The following is a 23,348-nucleotide window of genomic DNA, read 5'->3' on the forward strand; positions in this document are numbered from 1 at the left end:
TTATCTTTTTAAAGAACCAGGATTCTTGAAGGATTTCATTCATTGAAGGATTCTTGATAATGATCTCAATTTTCTTAAATTTACTGAGGCTTGCTTTGTGGGCCTGCATGTGATCTATCCTGGAGAATGTTCCATGTGCACTTGAGAAGAATTTGTATTCTGTTGCTTCTGAATGGAATGCTCTATAAATATCAGTTAAGTCCATGTGGTCTCATGTAAGGCCTGTGGTCTCATTTAAGTCATGTGGTGTCATTTAAGGCCTGTATTTCTTTATTGATTTTCTGTATGGATGATCTGCTTATTGATGTAGTGGGGGGGTTAAGGTCCCCCACTATTATTGTATTACTGTGGATTTCTCCTTTTATGTCTGTTAATAGTTGCCTTATATATTTAGATGCTCCTATGTTGGGTACATAATGTATTTACAATTGTTGTATCTTCTTGGATTGTTCCCTGTGATCATTACGTAGGGTCCTTCTTTGTCTCTTATAACAATCTTTAAAGTTTATTTTGTCTGATATAAGTATCACAACTCCAGCTTTCTTTTAATTTCCATTTGCACGGAACACCTTTTTCCATCCTGTCACTTTCAGCTCGTATGTGTCTCTAGATCTGAAGTTTGTCTCTTGTAGGCAGCAGTTATATGGGTCTTGTTTTTGTATTCATTTAGCCAGTCTTTGTGTTTTGGTTGGAGTATTTAGTCTGTGTACAGTTAAGATAATTACCAGTATATATTTTTTTATTGCCGTTTTGTTAACTGTTTCGGATTTGTTTCTGTAGGTCTTTTTTTCCCCTTTCCTCTTCTGTTCTCTTCACTTGTGATTTGGTGACTCTCTTCAGTGTTACGTTAGGATTCATTGCTCTTTTCTGAATAAACACTCTCTTGAAGAACCAATTGACCAAAGAAGAAATCACAGTGGAAACTATAAAACAGCTTGAGGCAAAGGAAAGCAAAAACACAATATACTGAAAGTTACAGGATGCAGCCAAGGCAGTACTAAGGTGTTAGCAGTAAACACTGACATTAAAAAGGAAGAGAGTTATCAAATCAGTGACCTAACTGTACCTCAACAAACTTAGAAAAGAACAAACTAAGCCCAGAGTTAGCAAAAGGAAGGAAGTAATAAAGATAAGGGCAGAAGGAAATATAATAGAGAATAGAAAAACAACTGAAGAAAACTAAAAATGGAGAGGATTTTTTTCCCCACAATCCAAAAAACTGACAGACCCTTAGCTTGACTATGTGAAAAGGAGAATAGTTTCAAGTAACAAAAAAAGGAACAGGGAGACATTACAACTAATGCCACAGAAACAAAGAGGATCTTAAGGTACTGCTGTGAACAGTTACACAGCAACAAGCTAGATAACCGAGGAGAAATGGATCAGTTTGTAGAAACATACGACCTACTGAGGCTGATTTATAAAGAAATAAAAAGTCTGAGCAAACCTGTTACTAGTAAAGGGATGAATTAGTAATCAGAAGTCTGCCAACAAAGATAAGCCCAGGGCAGAGGCCTCACGGAAAGATAAGTCAACATCATTCCTTCTCAGACCTTTCCAGAAAGCTGAAGAGGAGGTAACGTTCCCAGGCTCACTCTGGGAGCTCAGCATGACGCTGGGCCCAAACTCTCAAAGATAGCACAGGAAAAGGAAGTGTATAAACCAGATATCCCCGGTGAATGTTGAAAATTCCCGTAAGATCCTAGCGCACAGAACTAACAGTACATTGAAGGGATTATGCGCCGTGACCAAGTGGGATTTATTCCAAGGAGACAAGGGTGATTTAACATCATAAAGGGCAGAAACCACATGACCATCTCAGTGCAGAAGAAGCATTTGACAGAATTTGGTACACTTCCATGATTAAAAACAGCCAACTAGGAATACAAGCAAATTGCTTGAACACAGTAATGACTATAAATGAGAAGACCACAGCTATCATGTCCAGTAGTGGAAAACGGAAAGCTTTCCCTTTAAGACCAGGAACAAGGTGAGGATGCCTGTTCTTGTCGCTTTCATTGAACAAAGTATTGGAAGCCCTAGCCAGAGAGTTCAGGCAAGAAAAGGAAGTAAAAGACATCCCGATAGGAGAGGAAGAAGTGAAATTACCTCTGTTGGCAGACAGTATGATCTTACATGTAGGAAAACCTGAAGACTACACCTATACACACGTATGTGTGCACGCGCTCACACAAACCCTGATAGAGCTAATAAGTCTATCAAAACTGCATAATAAAAAGTCACTACATGAAAGTCAGCTGTTTCTATGCATAGCAATGAAAAGTCCAAAAAATATGTTTAGAAAACACTTCTAGTAGCATCAGAAAGGATAAAACTTAGGGTTAAACTTAGTCAAGGAGGCCAAAGATTTGTACACTGATAATTACATAACACTGCTGAAGGATGTCGAAGATGAAAATAAACGGAAAGACATCCCATGTTCATGAAGTACAGTGCTTAATATTGTTAAGAATGTTCATATTACCCAAAGCAGTCTGTAGATGCAGGGCATCTCTGTAAAAATTCCAATGGCATTTTTTTGCAGAAATAGAAAAAAATCCTAAAATTCATATGGAGTCTCAAAAGGACCGAAGAAAGAAAAGCACAGGCAACAAAAACAAAAATAGACAATTGGGATTACATCAAACTAAAAAGCTGCTGCCTAACAAAGGACGTAATCAACAGAGTGAAAAGGCAGCCTATGGAATAGGAGAAAATATTTGCAAACCATGTGTGTGATAAATGGTTACTACCCAAAATACATGAATAGCTCCTTTAACTCAGCAACAAAAAAGCAGTCCCGCTGGAAAACGGGCAAAGGCCTGGAATAGACATTTCTCAAAGGAGACATGCAAGTGGCCGACAGACATGAAGAGACGCTCAGCGTCACTGACATCAGGGAGTTACAAATCAAAACCACAGTGAATACGCCTCGTACTCGTTAGGGTGGCCACTATGAAAAATATAGAATTGGCTAGTGTTAAATATGTAGAGAAAAGGAAACTTAAACATTGTTGGTGGGAATGTAAGATGGTGCGGTTGCTATGGAAAACAATATGGAGATTTTTCTGCAGGAGTTAAAGATAGAATTACTATATGATCCAGCAACCCTGCTCTTGGATATATAACCTAAAGAACTGAAAGCAGTTGAAGAGCTTTTTGTACACCCTTGTTCATCACAGCATTAATTGCGATAGCTTAGAGGTAGAAGCAGCCTGTTGATGGGCATCAGCCAATGAATGGATAAAGAAAACGTGGTATTTACATAAAATGGAATACTGTCAGTGGTAAAGAAGGAAACCCTGTAATGCTACAGTGTGGATGAACCTTGAAGACTGAGTGACATGAGCCAGTTTAAAAAGCTAAATAAAGACTGCATGATTCTTCTTACGTGAGGCATCGACAGGAGTCAGCCTCTTAGGAACGGAAAGTGGAGTGGTGGTTGCCAAGGGTGCGGGGAGGTGAGTTGTTGTTGACCAGTGTGTGTAGTTTCAGTTCTGCAAGATGGAAAAGTTGTAAAGATCTGTTACACTGCAGTATGCTTGTCCTTAATACCACTGCAGTGTACTTAAAATGGTTAAGATTGTAGATTTTGTCCTATGTTTTTGATTACAGTAGAAAATAATCATAGTAATATTTCACTCATCTATATAGTTGGTATTTATTTAAGTAGTTCTGTTTTAGACATTTTGATTTCTAAATTTGTCTATTATAAATAATGCCACTGATAATGAACATTTTGTTCCTATAAGTCATTTAAACTGTTCTTAAGATAAATTTCCAGGGAAGGTTAACTTCAGTAAAAGTTAGGTATATTTTTATGGTTTCTGATACAAATACATTTCTGAAGCACAGCTAAATAACCATTATCTATTGCAACTAATAGTTATCTTTCAATAAATAGTATTAATCTCACTATAAATAGTACCTTTTGTGAAAAATAAGGCAAACTCTGTGATAGGTTGTTTTGTTTTAAATATTTACATCTTCTGTTTCACTAGTCAGGATCTAGTGTGCACCTTTAGATACATAAAAGAATAAATATGACAGTAAAAGTCTAATTGTCCTTACACTGTTTGATACAAGGAGAGAGCTTGGTTCTCCTGCCACCAAGCAAGTAGTTGTGAAGAATCTTTTAATTGCTTTTTTTTTAAATACCTGAGAATTTTTTCTGATGCTTGGGAATAGGTTCAAAATTTTCTTCTGTATCTTTCGTATAAATCAGGTTTAAGTTGCTTCATTCCTTGAGCACACTGCAACTCAAGTATGTTGGTCATAGTTCATTTAAATAGTTTAATATAGAAAAAGACATTTTGTAACATTTTATAGTGCAATAAATTAATGAAAATTTTAGATGTACCATTTTCTAGACATCAGGTTATCTCTGTATGCTAGGAGGTTAGCAAAATACCAGCCCACTGCCTGTTTTTGTAACGAGGGTTTCTTGGAAGACAGCCATCTTGTGCACTTACATGTTGTCTGGCTGCTTTCATGCTGCAACGTAGAGCTGAGGACTTGCAGTAGCAACCGTGGAGCTTTGCAAGCCTGAAATACTGACTGGCCCTTTACGGAAAAAGTTTGCCAACTTCTGTTCTAGATCAGTGTTTTTCAATAGTGATGTTAAATGATGAGATTGTCTTGACTAAAGATTATTTTTGTAATAATTTCACTACCATTTACTCTCCTGATACAGAGCTAGAATTACAGCAGTTGCATCTGGAATTGCATATAACTCAGAACTTTTTCCTTTTTTTTTTGAGATTGTGTTTGAATGAGAGGATTGTCTTGCATGAATAATAGAATATTAAAAAGATAGCAGATCACTGAAAAAGATTAGCATTTCACTTTATCTGAATAAATGTTATTTTTAGCTTTAGTATACTTTTTTTAATTAGGTTTTTTATTTTAAAAGAAAATCCATTCTTAACAATTTAAAGACAAAAAAGTCAAATGATACAAAAGCTTATACAGAGAAAAGGAAATCATCTTCCCCAGAGGAAACCATTGCTACCAATTTCCAACGTTTCCTTAAGGAAGTAATGTATGTGTGTGTCTCTATAAGCACATATATACTTGCATATTGCCCCATTTTAATGTGAAAATGAAGCTCACTTACCTATCCTGTTCCATGCCTTGTTTTTTCATATATGTACTTAAAAGTTTACTGCTATAACCAGTAATATTGTACTTAAAGCACTTTATTCATAATGTTTATTATGCATTATTATCTTGGTTTATTTCTTAACTATTTTTTATATAAAGCAAAGAAAGGTTTTGAAAGACAAATACAATAGTCAGTGTTGCAAGGAGACTTGAGAAGAGGACACTTGGCCTAAGCAAGTGCTTATTAGTGAGTTTAGCAGGAGTATAATTTTAAAAACATTGTCTGATTCAAGTCCAGATACTATGAATTTGTTATTTGTAGTTAATTCTCGAATTGTAATGTGCTCACAGTATCAAGTAGTAGTGAAAAACACATTCCAGATGTTAAGTGTTTCTTATTCCTCCATTGGTATGTGTATGTAAGGGATATGTGAATTTTAAAAGATAAGTAGATGTTAAATTATATTTGGCAGTTTTTTCATGTTGCATCAGTTGATGCATGTGATACTCACAAGAGGCGAAAGAAGGTGAGCTGTCTGGACTCAGCAGAGCGATGTAGGGGCTACAGCAAGCAACAGAGGAAAGAAACACTCCTCAGGGAACATGAGATTCTAATGACAAGTGAAACAGAAACCGTTATGAGTCGCAAAACAGATAGATTATAGCTAACTGTAACATGCTTGGGTGGTTTTAATGCCCGCTCAGGTACCTGTATTCCAGAGAAGACCACAGGCTGATCTGATAGTAACTCCACGTGGACTCCTGTGTTTCAGAGAGAAGACACTGATTTTCTAGCACCTCATGTAGTTTACAGAATTCTGATCAGTTCACACTGACTTCTCTGAAACTACCCTGTGATTAGCTCCAGCACCTAAAAGCCTCTGAGTGTCCTTTTGAGACGTCTGTTACTTCGGTGTCGTCCTTTGCTCCACAAGTCTCATAAACCCTGGTTTGTATGTGGCTTCAGGTTCCCTGGTGGTCTCTGTAAGGTAGCTTTGAAAAAATTTTCATTACACTGCTACTTATGATAGTAGAAATCAAAGTTTGAAGTATAAAGCACTTTTTATTTATTTTTATTTTGTTTATTTAGATTAGCATTACTGCAGGATACTCACCGCTCACACCTGAGGGAGTATGAAAAATACATACAAGACATCAAGAGCTCAAAGAGTACCATCCAGAACTTAGAGAATTCATCAGATCAAGCTCTAAATATTAAATTCTATAAGAACATGAAAATTTATGTGGAAAATTTAATTGACTGTCTTAGTGAAAAGGTACATGTCTGTAAATATTTAGCCATTTCTTTTTTATGGAGAAATTCCCTTACCATGTGAATTTTTTTGAAGTCTAAATCCCACAACTAAATACTTTCCTCTAGGCTTTTTCCTACACATTTTGACACACTAGGATATTAAGCATTTCCTTGATGTTGGACAGTTAGATTTTTTTGCTATTATTTTGCAATTATGGATAGCAGTATAAAGTTTTATGTATAAATTTTTGTGTTAATATTCCATGTGTTTAAGAAAAATTACTAGAAAGTAAATTATTAAGTCAAAAGGTATAAATATCTTTAAGGCTAAATTATCCTCCAGAAAGATTGTATTAATTTCTAGTTTACTACATTAAAAAATGGTTTTTGTTTTTACATATTTATTTTGTTCTCAAACAAACCCATTGTTTTATTGACACATGCGGTTTTTCTTCTTTTGAATTGTTCGTGTCCTTTGCCCTGTTGTCTTTTGGGTTCATACCAGGGTTTTGGTGTTTTTCTGTTTTGTTTTGTTTTCTTTTCCTTCTTTTTTTTTTTTTTTTTGCCAGAATATGATAAACAACTCTTTATTGCTTAACAATGTTAATGCTTTATCCTATTTGATGTAGGTAAACTTTCCAGTTTGTTTTGTCTTTTGATTTTATTTGCAGTAGTTTTTTGACATCAGATGTTTTGAAGTTTTCGTGTTAATTAGATACATAAATCATTCCTTTCTGTTATAATTTCTGTTTTTGTTTTATACATGCTGAGTCTTTACACTGGGGTCTTGAGTTGTCCTTTTTTTTTTAAGTAGACTAACCATTTAAAAAAATACTCTCCTTTCTGCATTTTTATTTCCTTTTAGAGTGTTACCAAATGATTGGGTATTTCCTCCCCCACTGTTTTAAGTTGAGTACCTTTAGTATCACTTGGTAGTTACTCTCTGAAGTGTTTATTACAAAGTAGTTTCTTCATTCAGTAGAAGAATTACAGCCAAAGCTTGAATCCATAGCAGCAGATACGGAACATCATCGGAGTCGGGAGAATTGTTGCCCATAAAATGGAAGAATGCCAGTTTCAATTAATCATTCAGTTCTGCTTCAGCTTTCTTACTTGTCTGGTTAGGTCTCTTTCATTCTCTATTTTCTTCAAATTTCACCAGTCTCCTCCAGTGTTCCCCTCTAGTCTGCCCACCTCCGCCTGTGAAAAATAGCTGCGTTCGTCATTTCCTCCTCTTCTGTCTCAAAAAAGCATCCTTCTCCTCATCTATCCACTCTTACACGTGTTCTTGACTCCAGCCTGTTAGATTTCATTATTTATAATGTTTATAGCTGTTTTAGGACATTAAGTTGATTTTCTGGTTTTATGAGTATTGAAAGTATTGGCAGCTAGGTCTGTTCCTCACAGTGTTCTTTTAATTGAGATGTGATAGTATTAAAAATGTTTCTGTATGTGAGAACTGAGCATATAATATGCTTATATGTAACTAGTATTTTTTTATAATTCACTAATGATGACCCATAAAATGTTACTTATATATGTATTTCAGATTATCAGCATCCAAGAAGTAGAATCAGCCATGCACGCACTTCTTGTAAAACAAGCCATGATCTTTATGAAACGCAGGCAAGATGAATTAAAGCATGAGTCAACGTATTTACAACAGTTACTACGTTAGTGTTCTTCATGTTCAGTGTGACTTATTATTCATTAAGCTAAGTATCAGGTGGAGGATAAAAATATTTTTACTCTTATATAAAAAATGTTTTTTGAGTGTTTTCCCACTAACCTATCACCTACCCCCTTCCAAAAATGCCAGGACCTCAAAATGTCTTAAATTAAATCAAAAACTAAAAAATAATTATTATAACTTCTAATCATTTACTATTTGACACAAAGTATTTATATTATCATTTACTGAGTGAGATGACATCATCACTACATAGACTGTATCAGAAATCTAACTTCGTAGCATCTCCATGGTCCTCCACAGGTTTGTTATGGAAGCTGAAGAAATTCTGGTGGGTTAGGTATAGAATCATCTGTGAGATTTCATTACAAAAGATTTGGATGCTGCCCTTTAGTTCACACACTGGTTTTGTATTTTCAGAGATGTCTGCCTTTGAATAAGGTTCTGTCAGGGTGTAGAGCGAAAGAAATGAGACCATAGCATCAAGCAGCTGACAAAAGCAAAATCAGAATGACTCAAATACATGATATTTAGTTGGTCATAAATTATGGTACATGCTAAAATAGGAAATAATACGAATGACATATTGGTAATGCAGATGCGTCTAGCATTTGATTACAAGGACAGAAAAAACTGGTGAAGACTACTGGAAAAGAATACAAGGGAGAAGAAGCTCTATAGTAGAGTTTTGTTGCTGTTCTCAAGGGCTGAACTGTGTTAGCCAGACAAGATACGTTTTCTTAAGCTGGCAGACTCAGTGCCTGTTACTACTGGGGCAGGGAGTTAGCGTTGCAATCTCATTGCATGGTGAAATGCGCAGTTTTAGCATATTCTGTGTGAGTGTATGTTTCTATACACAGATATGTATATACACCTAAGGTATAACTTCTGTTTTCAGAGTGTTTCAGTCTATTTCTTTTGAGAATTTTCAGTACAAAATCAGTTTTTTTAATTAACAGGCGAAGCTGAGACGTCAACAAATAGAAGTTTGGCTGTAGATGAGAAAACTCAGTGGAGTTTCGAAGAGATTGAATCTCGAAGGTACCTATATAAAGACTTAACACATACATCTTTTTGTTTTTTAGTTGAAGTATAATCAGTTTACAAAGTTGTGTCGATTTCTGATGTGCAGCATAATGTTTCAGTCATGCAAACATTTTTCGTATTCTTTTTCATTATAGGTTACAAGATATTGAATACAGTTCCCTGTGCTATACAGAATAAAAACTTACTTATTTTACATATAGTAGTTAGTATCTGAAATCTCAAACTCCCAGTTATCCCTTCCCACTCCCTTTCCCCGCCAGTCACCGTAAGTTTGTTTTCATTTGTGTCTTTTTTTTAGATTCCACATATGAATGGTATCATAGGTATTTTTCTTTCTCTTCCTGGCTGACTTCACTTAGAATGACAATCTCCAGGTCCATCCATTATGCCAAAAATGGCATTGTTATTTTTTATGACTGAGTAGCATTCTGTTGTATATGTGCACCACATCTTCTTGATCCAGTCATGAGTTGATGGACATTTAGGTTGTTTCCATGTGTTGGATGTTGTAAATAGTGTGCTGTTAACATTGGGGTGCATGTATCTTTTTGAATTAGAGTTCTCTCTGGATAAATGCCCAGGAGTGGGATTTCTGAATCATATGGCAAATCTATTTTTAGTTTTTTAAGGAATCTCCATACTGTTTTCCATAATGGCTGCCCCAAACTACATTCCAACCAACAATGTAGGAGGGTTTCCTTTTCTCTACACCCTCTCCAGCATTAAAACGTCATTGAGCCAGTATTTTCCACTGCTTAAATACAGTTGACCATAGGAGTATAATTAACCATAATCTAGAATATTAATTTATGAGAGTGATGTAAAATCAGAATTTAGTTAAGCAGCCCTGTACCCCATGGTTTGAAGACACACTGATATATTTGGATCAGTCAAAAGGAATGGGTAAGATGGCATATATCAGGCTGGGAATGGCTCATAACTAAAAGCCGGTCCTAATTATATTGTTATCCCCTCTTCCAAGTCTGGGTAGCCTGTGGGAGTGTCTTACCAGAAAGAAGGAGAACCAATTCAGGTTAATGAAGCTAAAATGTCAAATATGGTAACATAAAGTTGTGTGCAGATACAATGGTTTATGTCTGGGCATTTTAAATAAATGATGACTTTCTGTTTTAAAGCATTTATTTTCAACAGAAGCTATTTGTTTTTAATCTTTTTTGGTTTCTCGCAAAACGTAGGGCACGACGAAGACAAGCAAGGGCACTTTCGGGGAATTGTACTCACCAGGAAGGGACGTCTAGTGATGATGAACTACCTTCAGCAGACATGACTGACTTCCAGAAAAGCCGAGGTCAGTTATCAAGTTTCTAATATGTCTCGATTTAAAGTATCAGAATGATGGGAAATGCTTTGCTGTGTTTGCCCTTAAACGCGTAAGCAATCTAAAATAGTTGGGAAAATTCAGGCTTGTCCTTACCGCTGAAAAATGGATAAAGTGGAGGAGCATGATGAGTATTCCTGTATCTTTATAGTTTTTACCCTCTACCTTTTTCATCACCTGCTATAAAGGAACCATGAATATTTTTGGTTTCATTTCTCTACTGCATACTTTCTGTGTTATCATTTTGAATTTAAAATAATTGAATTTAGTAGAGCCCATTTTTAACGTTAGGAGAATGTAACACGAGTATAGTCGAAGGAGCCGGCTTTGCAGTCAAATAGGCGAGTTCAAAGAGGGGATCTATTCTGTGTGATCTTCAGCAGATTCCTTGACTTTGCTACATCTGATGTTTTTCGTTTGCCTGTTCCTTGTTTAAGTAGGTAGGTAGGCTAGTAACGCTTACCTTACAGGGAAGATAGTTATAATGCTGAAATGAGATAATGCATTTGCACTGCTTTGGCATATAACACAGGCTCAATAGATGGTAGACATTATTAGTATTAATTGTGACTAAAGTGATTTTTAATGAACACTAATTTACATGTTCACATCAAAGGAAGGTTTTCAGCTCAGTCGATGACATAGTTACACATAACTGTGTTTATAGGAAGCAAACTTAAGGATCGCAGACTTAAAATACGTGATATACAGAGACTCATTTTGTTCACAGGTGACATTTTACAGGATCGTAAGAAGATATTTGAAGATGTACATGATGATTTTTGTAACATCCAGAACATTTTATTGAAATTTCAACAATGGAGAGAAAAGTTTCCTGATTCTTATTATGAAGCTTTCGTTAGTTTATGCATCCCGAAGCTTTTAAATCCCTTAATACGATTTCAGTTGATTGATTGGAACCCTCTTAAGGTACTGTGCTTATTAACAGGTGAAAAAAATAATCTTGATCACGTTAGTTACTTAAATGAACTCTTGTTTACCAAGTTAGCTATAAAATACCTCACCTTGAGAGCTGGAGATGATATGATAATTAGTGCTTTGGTGGGGGTGGTCTGCATTCATCTTTCCTTGGTTCTCACTCTGTTGAAGGCTGAGGGATGCAACATCAGTGAAGGAAACACTTTTTTTTATCCTCGTCTATGTTAAGTTGAAGATCACTCAAAACAGTAAAGGTAGTATTAGACCCGAAGAATTTCACAGTCTGGCTGAGTGACATTCAAACTAGGTACCGAAAGCTCTGAAGTTGGAGATGACATATTGGGAGTCCTTAGTTAGGAAAGTGACATGAAAATGAGGGGTTTAAATGAGGATTTGAAGGGCATACAGGATTTAAACAGAAAGAGGGAGAAAGGAAAAGGTGTTTCATGAAGCTATACAGGGAGAAGCGTTAGTTTAGCCTAGAGACTGTAGAGATCCTAAATGAAGAGTTACGAACTTTTTGGTTGATAATGGGAGGAGTGACATGATTAAGGTCATGTTTTAGGAAGCCCTGAGCAGTAGGCTAACTTGGAGGGCAGGGAGGGAGAGATGGAGATGTGTACTGAAAGGCTACTGCTGGACAGCCCAGGTCCAGAGTGATGTCTTCCCCGTGCGGGGTGACGGTGACAAAGACAGGGAAAGAGAGGGTTGACTACAAGTAGTGTTACGAAGTAAGAATCAGTAAAATACTGAAAACGCTGCTAACACATCACATCAAAGGATGACCCTAAGGTTTGGATTCTGAGTTATTAGTACAATGGTGGTTCCATTAATAGAAATAAATGGTGACTTTTCAGAGAGGGAAAAGGTTTTGAAGGAGGTTTTACCTTATAGACAATGAAATGATTGTGGGATATCCACATGGATGTTAAACAAATAGAAATGGAAAATGAAACTCTAGGAAGAGAGGAGAGCTGCAGATAAAGATTTAACCAAGTAAAGGATGGATCCTGTCGTTTCTTTTCCTCGGCCCTAGTCATGCAAGTCTAGGCTCTGTGTCACGTCCAGGGCCGTACAGTGTTCACAGGATAAGAACCAGGCTTATCCCTGGGAAAGTGGTAGGTAGTTGGCAGGACAGCAGCTCACTGTTAACAACTCAGGCTGAACTGAGAGGTCTGTTATGCCCAGCAGAGTTCTGTTCATTCTGTCAGTCAACAAGTAATCATTGGCCGTCTGCTATTTGCTTAGTAACAAGCTGAACCACATGCAGAGTACACATTTGTGCCAGCGAGAATCAGGAGAGCCAGAAGTGAATTTTGCATGATGTGAGTCTATTTCTGTAAGCAGATTCTTTGGCTGTCTCAGCTGCTGTTATTATAGTTGTGTATTTTGCTCCACACAGTACTAGTCATTTAGTAGGCTCTGGGCACACAGTGGGCAGTTCTGGATAAGGATGAATGCATGGAGTGCAGCTTCCTTTCCTTTTGCCTGGACATCACGTCTGACTTGTGTCGTCCTGCCTCGCCTGGGTGGGCCAGTGCTGTATACATTGGGTTAGAACGTGAGGTTATTCTCCTTTGATCCTCAGAAAAGCTCTGGTGATTACTGAAGAAGTTAACTATTTAAAAATAAACTGATGTTTAAGAATCAATTATAACTTGGATAATTTTATTTATAAGTTTGATTCCATAGGTTTAAAACAGATGCTGTGGTTCACATCTATAGGAGAATTTATGGAGAGCAGTATGAAAGATGCAGGGAAGGAAGATAGTTCTGATAGGAAAATCTTGTCTGCTGTCATCAACAAAATAGTCATTCCTCGACTTACAGGTACGGTTTTATAATCTTGATAAAATTAAATTGTCCTTTCACAAAGTGCAAGATCAGTAATTTCTGTTACTGTCGCATATTTTTTTAAAGTTGTTGAACGTAAGAACTTTTATATGCTGTAAAAATCAACAGATATTATAATTTAAGCAGATCACAAAAGGCTTGTTTGTGGAAGTGATTGGCTGCCAAACTCATACTCTCTGACCTTTAGCACTTGTGACATTAACGTTACTTTTATAACACCTAAGTCATTTATTAGTGGCACACTTTCATCTCTCCTATATGTACTTCTCTCTTACCCTTAACTTGTCCCCTTATGTTTCTTCTTTCTTTAAAAACCATTACTGCATTTCCCTCGCAGCTGCCGCTGGCACTCAAGCACGTTGACGCTTGTGCTTCAGTCTGAAGACCAGTTTTATGTGAAGTTGTACCCGGTAAGGCTCTGTTCCACCGTGTCACTGAGAGTGGAGCCGACAGCAGAGCTGCAGAGCTCTTAGAAGATGAAGCGACCGACTTTGTGTCATTTCTCAGCCAACTTGACTGAGCTTGAAAGACTTTTTCCTCAGGGTAATTGCAGTGCCACCATGAGGTGTATCAGAAAGATACTACTTTCAACTACCAAGCACTGTTAATGCCTGAAAATTCAAAACACTTGACTTACAATTAAACGGCCCCTCAAATAAGTAGCATTTTGGGACGTTAATGCTGTGCGTTGCCTGTAAGTCCCGTCCCTGGGCCCGTCAGACTCCGCGAGCTCCCTGGCTGCTGTCACGCTCCCCTTTAGTGCTGCCTAAACCTGTGCTGCTCAGTGGCCGCTAAGTACATGCTGCTGTTAAAATACAAGTTCCAAATTAGTAAAATTAAAATTTAGCGCTCAGTCACACTAGCTACATTGTAGCTCTTCAAGAGCCGTGCATCGCCCGTGACTGTCACATTAAATAGTGCAGATGTGAGACGTCTGCCCCAGCATCACAGAAAGTTCTTTTGGACGGTGCTGCTCTGCTTGGTTTTAAATCCAGAAGAGCTGCAAGAACTAGTCCAGACCTCCTGCGAGCACCAGACCTCTTATCAGAGTGCCTTCTGAGTGCGCCTGCCTGGCCGTCTAACAGGCAGCTCCCACGCCGCTTGCGCAGTCACACTTGGCATCCTTGCTGCCGTCTACTCCACTTACGTTCCTTGTCTAAAAAATGGCACCTCCGTCTGCCCATGTGTTCAGACCAGAACCTTCAAGTCATCTACTGCTCCCTCTTTCTTACCCCCTTATGTAAGCAATTGCCAAGTCTTGTCTTTTTCCTTTTTCTCACCCATTTTCTGTACTGCAACCTTGATGATCTGTCTAAGATGTGAGTCTGATTCTGTCATACCTCATTTAAAACACTTGAATTTTTCTTAACTGCCTTTAGGATCAAGTCTAAATAAACTCTTTAACATGCTTTCTAGGCCCTTCATAATGTTGTCTCTTGTTTAGTAGTTCTCCAGCCAACCTGGATTCCTTCTTCCCTCATCTCCACCTCTGCTGAACTTAAGCTGTATTCTCCTTGGCCTTTACATCTTCTGTGCTCCACCCACTTGACAAATCTCCTAACCCTACCTCTTTTATCTAACTAACTCCTCTTTATCTTTCAGAACTCAGAACAGGACACCACTTCTAGGAACTGGGTTACACGTGCCTTTCTGGGTTCCCGTAGCACTCTGAATTCATACTTAGGGGGCACCTATGCCCTGAGTTGTAATTGCTTACCTGAGTGTTTGTATTTGCCGTTAGACAGAATTGTTCAGAGGCAGCTGCCTGGTCTTACTTATTGCTGTGTTTCCTGTAGTTAATGCTAGGCACACAGTGGGCCTCAGCTGACCAAACATTTCTAAGATTATTACAAGCCTAACCTTCTAGATGCTTGAGAAATCGTTATTTTACATTTGGCTTGGGTGGGGTTTCTTTCAGTCTATTTAAAGTTCTAAAAATTATTTAAGTTGTATTTTACAAGGACCAAGCACCATTGTTACTTCGGCACATACAGCAATGAATAAAATAATTCCTGCCCTCATGGAGCTGGCATTCTGTGAAGACGACAAATGATAAAGATAAATAAATAAAGCCTAGAGTGTGTTAGTTATAAGGGCCAAGGAGAAAAATAAAGTAAGGGAAGGGGATACAGATTATGAAAGAGGAGTGCAATTTGAAATCGGTTGGCCAGGGAAGGCCTTCCTGATGAGTTCGCAAATGAGCAGATTCCAAAAGGAAGCATAGAAGAGGGCCATATGAGTGTGTAAGGGAATAGCATTCAGGGCAGCAGGAGCAGAAGTGCAGAAGCCCTGAGGCAGAAGCTGCTCTGTTTGAAAGCCAGCACATAGGCCCCATAACTTCAGTAGAGGGGCAAGAGGGAGCGTGAGAAGAGGTCCGCAGGTCGGCAGGGGCTGTGCCACGTGGGCCTGTGATCGTTTACTCGGACCTTGTCTTTCACTGTGAGTGACCGTGGGAGAGAGAAGCAGTTGGGGAAAAGTTGCGTGATCTGCCTTGACATTTCAGTAGAGTCACTCTGTTGCTGTGTTGAGAATGAGCTGTAGGCAGACCCATTAGGAAGCTTTCGCAGTAATCCGAGCAGCAGGTAACAGTAGCTTATGCGTGAGTTTCAAAAGTGGAGGTGCTGAGAAGTGGGCGAATTGTGTGTATGTTCAGAGGCAGCACGAGCAGGGTTTGCTGACGAGCTGCCTGCGCAACGAGAGAGAAGGGAGCCAGGACTAAGTCGCTTCGGGCTGAGCAGTGGGAAGGACGGGGCTGCCGTTCCCTGGGGTGGAAGACTGAGGGGAACCAGTTAGGGTAGGGGTGCATCGGGAGCGCAGTTTGACACATGCTGGGTTGGAGGTGCCTGTCATCCAGCTGCAGCTGTCAGCTGAGCTGCGGAGTGAGAGTCTGCAGGACACGTGTGGTAGGGGATGCACATTTGTAATGCGTCAGCACACAGATGGCCTTCAAAGCCACAAGACTGACTAGAAATGCTAAGGCTGAAAACATAGATGTGAAAATAGGCCGTTTTCCTCTCTTGGACTGGCCCTCGCCAGTTCCCAGGAGTGTACTCTTTCACTGCTTTTTTTTTTACTTCACTAATAAAAGTCTTGTTTATATCAAAACAAAACAAAACAAACAAACAAAAAAAAACAAAGAAGGTTAATGACCTGAGTCCTGAGGTACTCCAGCATTTAGGGAGCCAAAGAGGCGACAAGCAACCAGCAGAGGGGCCCAGAGAGCAGGCAGGAAGCCAGGACCAGTGTCCTGGAAGCCAAGGAAGGAGAATGTTGCAGGGGTTGCTGGTAAATCAGAGGGGCTAGAGTCAGCCATTAGGGTTTGCAGCGTGAGGGTTGTCTGTGCCTTCATAGGAGTATTTTAGGTAAAAAGTTGTATGTAAGGCCTAACTGAAATGAACTCAGGAGTTAAAGGGAGGGGGGAAGTTGGAGAGAGGAAGTTTCAACAGTTTTTTTGAGGATTTTTGTTGTGAAATGAAGGAAGGAAATAGGGCAGCAGTGGAGGGGAAAGTAGGGTCAAGAGAGAGTGTTTTTAATATAAGAGAAGTAATTGTAGAGTGGAGGGAGAGACCCAGTAGAAACGATGGCGATACTGAAGCGGGAGGGTGGAATTCCAGGAGCAGGGTCTTCAAGTAAGCTGTAGGAATTGGGACCTTTTGTCGAAATAAAGGGCTGGCCGGACACAGAGCGTGGGCGCTCTGTCGGTAGGAAGGGGCGACAGGTTAGCGTGCGTGGGCGCAGAGGCAGGTGGCCGCGCACGTGCTGTGCCAGAAGCTTGGGGAGCTTCTCTTCTCATCGACCCCATTTTTCTCATCAAATTGGGAATTAATCAGCTGAGACTGAGAGCAAGGGTGGGGAGAAGAAAAGGTAAGAGCAGTCCATCAGCTGAGAAGAGGAAGGAGGAGACAGTCGTCCAGGCCAGAAGGAAAGGGAGTGGGCCAGGGAACCCCAGGACTGCTGGGCTGCAGTCTGGTCCCACTGGCGTTTGATGGTGATCCGTTCAGAGTGTCTTTCTTTCCAGCCACGCTTTAGCCACGTGGTTGCAGGCACAGATGCTGTGACAAAGTGATTTAACCAGGGTTGCAGTTTAGCCAGCCATTCAACAAAGCCAAAAGAGGACAAGAAAATTGAGGTTGTATACAAATACGTAATGGTACTCACTGGCCTGGATTTTAAACCACATAAGGAAGGAAGTAGTGTTTGCTAAAGGCCTCGATTGTTTATATGTGACAAGCAAAAAAGTCTAGTAAATAAATTGTGCACCACTTAAAATTTTTGTTTCAGACTTTGTAGAATTCATTTGGGATCCCTTGTCAACCTCACAGACAAGAAGTTTAATAACACAGTGCAGAACGATTCTCGAAGAACATTCCACTTGTGAAAATGAAGTTAGTAAAGGCAAACAGGTAATAATTTCTAGAATTATGAATTTCTTGATTTATTTATAAATCAATATAATTTATTATAAATCTTTATTTACAGAAGATGCAGAAGGAGTAATTATCAGAAAATTGTTTGGGGAAAAATATATTTTCTCTGATGTGCAGGAACTAGGATTGACCACTTAATAATAAGAGGAAAGAATACACCTTGATATTTCTGAACATCCTCACAGGAATGCGAATCATTCTAAGAGGATACACATACGTGCAGTAAGACCCAGCTTATTTCATTCTCACTGACTTCTTTCTTTCTGTGCAGTGGTCTGACTTGTGTTCTCTTGGCCCAGCCAGCTCTCTTTCAGGTTTGTAAGTATGCGTTGGCCCTGCAGGGATGAACAGGCATAAACACGTTAGTGCAAATCATTCCTTCTAAAAGCAAAAAAAAAAAAATTCACCTTTGTTCTTTTGGCATAAGTCTAATGGAATTGTGTCATCGTTTAACAATGATTTTAAAATTAGGCTGACATTCATTATATTAACTAGTTATCTGTAATCTACAAAGTTAAGAGCAGTAATCTCATTGAGGATTCAAAGTTCGGTAAGATAGATGGTCATTTACCGTAATTTAGAATTGAGTTTCACTGAACGTAAGACATAAAGAGGAAGGAACTTTTTAGAGGCTGTGGTGAGAATCTGTTAAATCTTTCTTTTACTGTATTACCCTTTTTTTTTTTTACCATTCTGTTTGTTGATAATATTTTATAGTCGCGCAGTTAAATAAATCAGCCAGTTTTATGTTGAGCTTTAAGGAAACAGACTGGAGAGTACCCAGAGTGGAATAACCAAGGTGATTGAAGGCAAGGAGTCGTATCGTACTCATATTCTGGACGCCAGTACATTTTAGCACTTGGAGTTGCTGTCACGCAGGAGGGAAGCTGTAAGAACTAGGAGGGACACCAGCATGATTCTGCATTTGAGAATCTGCAGTCTTAGGTACATAACTGCTATTTCAAATAGGAAGTAAGTGGGAATGACAAGGAGCGCTTACTTGGTGCCCGCTGTGTGCTAAGCGCCCTGTCAGGGTTTCTTCCCGTGTCTTCCCACGTCGTCCCAGCAGTCCTTTGAAAAGTGAGTGACAGCTTCCTCATCTGACGGATGAAGAATCTGAGTCTCGAAAACTTGTTCACAGCAATACCTTGAGTTAGAAGTGGGATTTGAACCTCGGTTAAAGCCCAAGCCCGTCCTCATCGCCTCTCCATGAGTGGCTCAGATAAAGTGCCGTGAAACTTCAGGAGAGAGGCCGGAGAGAGAAGTTACTTTGTGCAGTGAAAGAATTTTTGTTGGAGGTTTGCGCTGGGACCTCAAGGGAAGAGTAGGATTGGAACACACAGCAACTGATGGAGAAGGGGCATTCTCCACTTGCCTCCAACAGGATAAAAACACTAACAGGATATGAAAATCATACAAGAATTAGAGATACTCAGCTTAAAAGAAGATACGCATAGAGATAGAATTTATATTGGAAGGAGGAATAGACTTGTCCTGTGTTGTTACAAAGCACAGAACCGAGATCGGTGGGTAAGAGCTGCAGGGAAGCAGCTGTATAGCCCTGTATCTGCTCTCTACATGGGATTATGTACTTACAGCCTAAACGTAAATAGCGCTTTGCCATTTTTTAAACACCTCACGTTATCTCGTATGATCCTCACCACCTTGTAAAATGTGTTGACTTTAATTGCATCTTACGGTGATGAAGCTGGGGCCTAGAGGCCAATCACTTGTGAAAGGTCACTGGGCACGAAGGGGCAGGCTTGGCAGCAGTGTTAGGGATTCACTCCTGAAGTTTCTGTTCTGGCAGTGTTTCTTCTGGAAGCTCTCCCGCTGTGAATGCTGACAATGGGCTCCCGTTAGTAGGAGACCGGAACCACACCAGGACTCTTCAGCTTTGCGCCCTTGGCGTCTGGAGCAGGTGGCTCTTTGTTGTGGGAGGCTGTCCTGTGCATTGAGCTTCCCTGGCCTCCGCCTACCCACTGGGTGTCAGTGGCACTTCCCAGTCTTGACAACCAAAAATATCTCCAGGAATTGTAGAATGTTTTGAGGCATGGCAGAATTACTCTTGGTTGAGAATCAGTGTACTACGTACTATTCCAGGTCAGTAACACAGTCTGCCAGTGAGATCAATCTGTTTTTCTCAGTGATGTTTAAGAAATTGAAGAGAATGAGAAAGTTTCCAGAAGAACCAGACAGCATAGTCCTGAGTTAAAAGTGAAAAGCAAGTGATCCTATAAGCTAAACATGGGGAGAATAGCTTTGATTCTGGCTAAGGTTCTAGACTAAATTACCACTGGGATGGATTATGGACACCTAGAGTGAGAAAGCAGTGACTGCTGTGATCTTCCCTTGATGGGTCCCCAGATACAAACAGTTGTTTATCAAAGGGTACTCTTCACAGCATCTCAGTTACCTTTGCCAATACTTAAGGAGCTGTACAGGTACGGTAGGTAATGTGTTTAAAGGTATTACTGATTTTCTTACAGATCAAATGGGGAAAGATAAGGTGCAGTTACATACAGAGAAACTGGTCAGGTGCCTAAAGGATACTGACTGTGGGCTGCGGCTGCCTGTGGGGAAACCTCTGGTGTTAAATAGCTTCTCAGATTTGCCCTGTTCAGTGTTTTTACTGAACTGGATGAAGGTGTAAAATACGTGTTAATAAGATTTCTCAGTGGCAGAAAGCTAGGAATTCTGTCATAGACCCATAGCATAATAGAATTAGAATTCAAAAGGATTTCCGAATACTGAGAAAATGGACTGACTCTCAAAATACAGAATGTGAATGGAATATGTGTATGTCCTGCCCTTGTGTTCAGAAATTCAGCTGCGTAAATAAAAGATGCCAGTGCAAAGCTTTGAAGCAGCTAGGGAAAACAGCGAGGGGCTGGTTATCAGCAGTAAACTCTGTGGGTCAGTGGTACCACTTCCGGGGCAGAAAGACCCACGGGAGCTCACCCTGCTAGGTGTCTGCTCTTTGGAGAAAGAGTGTTACGTGTGCTTTCCTCACAGGTAAGACTCCCCGAGGTACATTGCGTTTAGTTCTAGTTTAAGCGTATTGAATGGAGAGTGTCTAAGATGCGACGGGAAAGAGAAATGCAGAAAGTGAGCTGTCAGTCTCGATGGAAGGAGATTGCATGTGTTCTGCACAATCCTAAGAAATAAACACGGACCTGGGTATGCAAGGCACAGGACAGAGAAGTTTGTTTCTCATTGTTAACTGAAATTCAATAGTCAGAACCTGCCCAAAGTTACTGGCAGCCTCAGGAGATAATAGGTTGGTTGACTGGTTAGTGGAAATGTGAAAATGACATCGGATGGATGTTTAGATAGATTGGTGATTTTCAAACTTCCTTTTCTATCTACAGAACCTTTTCAAATAAAATCTTATACAACCCTATACACAAACATACACACACAAGAGTAAAGCTGCTCTTGCCATGGTGAGCACCTGTCCTCGTTCTCCCGAGGGCCCCAACATCTGCCCACGCCACCCAAGCTTGTCTCCATGGAAATACAGGGCAGCAGAAAACTAGCAGCTCAAGCTCTTCAGTGCCTTTTTAAAACTGTTTTAAAGTCTGTTTACAGTGCTTGCTTTGGCAGCACATATAGTAAAACTGGAACATACAGAGAAGTTTATCATGGCCCCTGCAAAGGGATGACATGCAAATTTATGAAGCAGTCCATATTTTTATCATGTGTATGAAACTTGAAAATTGTAAAGCATAGTTAAAGAATCAATCAATAAAAAATAAATAAAATAAAAACACGAGATCCTTAAAAGTCCCCATGATTCAGTATTTTGGTTATTTTCAATTTTTGAGATACAAACAACAAAACGAATTTGTCAAAGTGAATATACTGTGTCAAAGGACATTGACAAAACAGTGAAAGACTCATAGAGTATATAAAAGGCTTCTACAAATCAGTAAGAGTCAGAACTTAATTTAAATTAAAAAAAAAATACACGTGTAGACAAGCAGCTGTTAGGTACTTTGCAAAGGAGCCTGTCCAAATACGAGAGGATGCACATTACATTACTCAACAGGGAAAACAAAATTAAAACAGAATAAAAAGTGACTATATACACACCAGCATTGCAAGCATTAAAAACAAAACTAACAAAAACCACCCTGTTTCTGTAAGGTTGTAGGGAAACAGGATTTCTCATACATGGCTAGTGGGAGCAGGAATGGGACACCAGTATTTCAGAAGGCAGCCTGGCAGTCTGTACAAAGCTGAACATGCAGATATGGCCTGTATTCCAGCAGCTCCATTTCTGCACATGCCCACTGGAGAGGTACGTCCATGCATAGACCTGTTGTGCAAGAACTTTTATAGTAACATAATCCGTAACAGGCCCGAAACGAGACCATCTAAACACATGTTCCATCATGCAACAGAGCACCGCGCTGCAGTGAAAAGGCGCCAGCTGCTGCAGCACGTAGCAACATGGGCGGATGAAGTTCTCCTGTACCTAACTGACAGCTATGTTAACACCTGAGTCTGAGTGTGTACAGACTTGCACTGTTCTGTTAGAATTGCTTCTTTTGATAAATTATTTCTACCTATGACTAGCACTGATGGTTTTAAATTTTTTTTTAAATAGGATATACTTAAATCCATTGGTTCAAGAATGAAGAAGTCAATAGAAGATGATGTTTTTATTCCTCTGTATCCAAAGAGGTAAGGGTGGCTGATTTCTAGGTTGTATGAAATGGTTAATTATGTATTACAGATGAGAGTGCAGTAGAAGAAACTAAGCATGTTAAGTGTTTTCAAAATACAGATACCTATTAAGACGCTAATTGAGATTTCAACAAATATTTTTCAGTCACCTTTTATATGCCAAGTATGATCCATGGCACACTGACAGAGGTTTTGGGCGATGTTTTTGTGATTTAATATTATTCTTAAGAACATGACAGTTGACATAGCAGAGTGGTTAGATTCTGGAGCCCAGATTCACCATTACTAGATGTTTGACCTTGGGCCTGTCTGTGCATCGCTGTCCTTGTGTAGAAAATGGGGCATTAAAGTAATGCCTGTGTCACAGGACATTGTGGAGATGAAGAGAATGCTCAGAACAGTGCTTGACACAGAAAGCACAGCCTAAGGCCTGGACACCACTGAGGGGCCAGAACTGCATCTGCAAATTCTGTATTTACTTTAAGGAATAAAACAAGCAGTATTTGATGCAATTCGTACACTGGCTGAGAAAGCACCAGTTGCAGAAATGGGTCTTGAACTGCAGCTACACAGAGTGAGCACTCACAGGGCGGAAGAGCTTTGTGCAGAGAAAAGAAAGGGACTTCTAAGCTTTCTGGTTAATCTGAATCCTGAAGAGACGTGTGCATGTAAAAATTCTCCATTAGGGTTTGTAATGTTTTAGATAACTAATCAGTTCACATATGAATGTGTGTTTTTAAATTTTTATTTATATTTAAAATGGAAAATCTTACTCCCTCCTATTCTTGACCTCCATCCACCCAGTTTCTGCCCATCGTCCTCTATACAGACACATGCTTGCAGTAATACTGTTAGTAAACCTTTTCACCTTTTCAGAACTCCTCTATCCAATTAGAATTAAAGTTATAAATAAAATTTAGAATTAATCTTTTTCCTTTCCTTTTTATAGCAAAGTAAGTATATCGCGAACAGTCATAAGCATTGTTGTGCACCTTGCTTTTT

General features: G+C 39.3%; 1 protein-coding gene and 1 non-coding gene across 3 annotated transcripts in view; both read left to right on the forward strand.

The window, feature by feature from the left end:
• The window catches only part of GCFC2 (GC-rich sequence DNA-binding factor 2), a 51,672-nt gene that overhangs the window by 20,009 nt on the left and 8,315 nt on the right, over nucleotides 1–23,348 (forward strand). For both annotated transcript variants that reach the window (XM_064481978.1, XM_064481979.1), the window contains 8 exons: nucleotides 6,194–6,380; nucleotides 7,908–8,031; nucleotides 9,008–9,089; nucleotides 10,292–10,404; nucleotides 11,165–11,364; nucleotides 13,053–13,203; nucleotides 17,509–17,630; nucleotides 22,267–22,343. In XM_064481978.1, coding sequence (XP_064338048.1) covers nucleotides 6,194–6,380; nucleotides 7,908–8,031; nucleotides 9,008–9,089; nucleotides 10,292–10,404; nucleotides 11,165–11,364; nucleotides 13,053–13,203; nucleotides 17,509–17,630; nucleotides 22,267–22,343 — 1,056 coding nt within the window. The remainder of the gene's footprint in view (nucleotides 1–6,193; nucleotides 6,381–7,907; nucleotides 8,032–9,007; nucleotides 9,090–10,291; nucleotides 10,405–11,164; nucleotides 11,365–13,052; nucleotides 13,204–17,508; nucleotides 17,631–22,266; nucleotides 22,344–23,348) is intronic.
• On the forward strand, nucleotides 21,245–21,350 carry LOC116149579 (U6 spliceosomal RNA). Its single transcript, XR_004133199.1, has one exon. It is a non-coding gene; the product is annotated as a U6 spliceosomal RNA (small nuclear RNA).

This window comes from Camelus dromedarius, chromosome 33 (assembly GCF_036321535.1).
Source record: "Camelus dromedarius isolate mCamDro1 chromosome 33, mCamDro1.pat, whole genome shotgun sequence".
Classification (NCBI taxonomy): Eukaryota; Metazoa; Chordata; class Mammalia; order Artiodactyla; family Camelidae; genus Camelus; species Camelus dromedarius.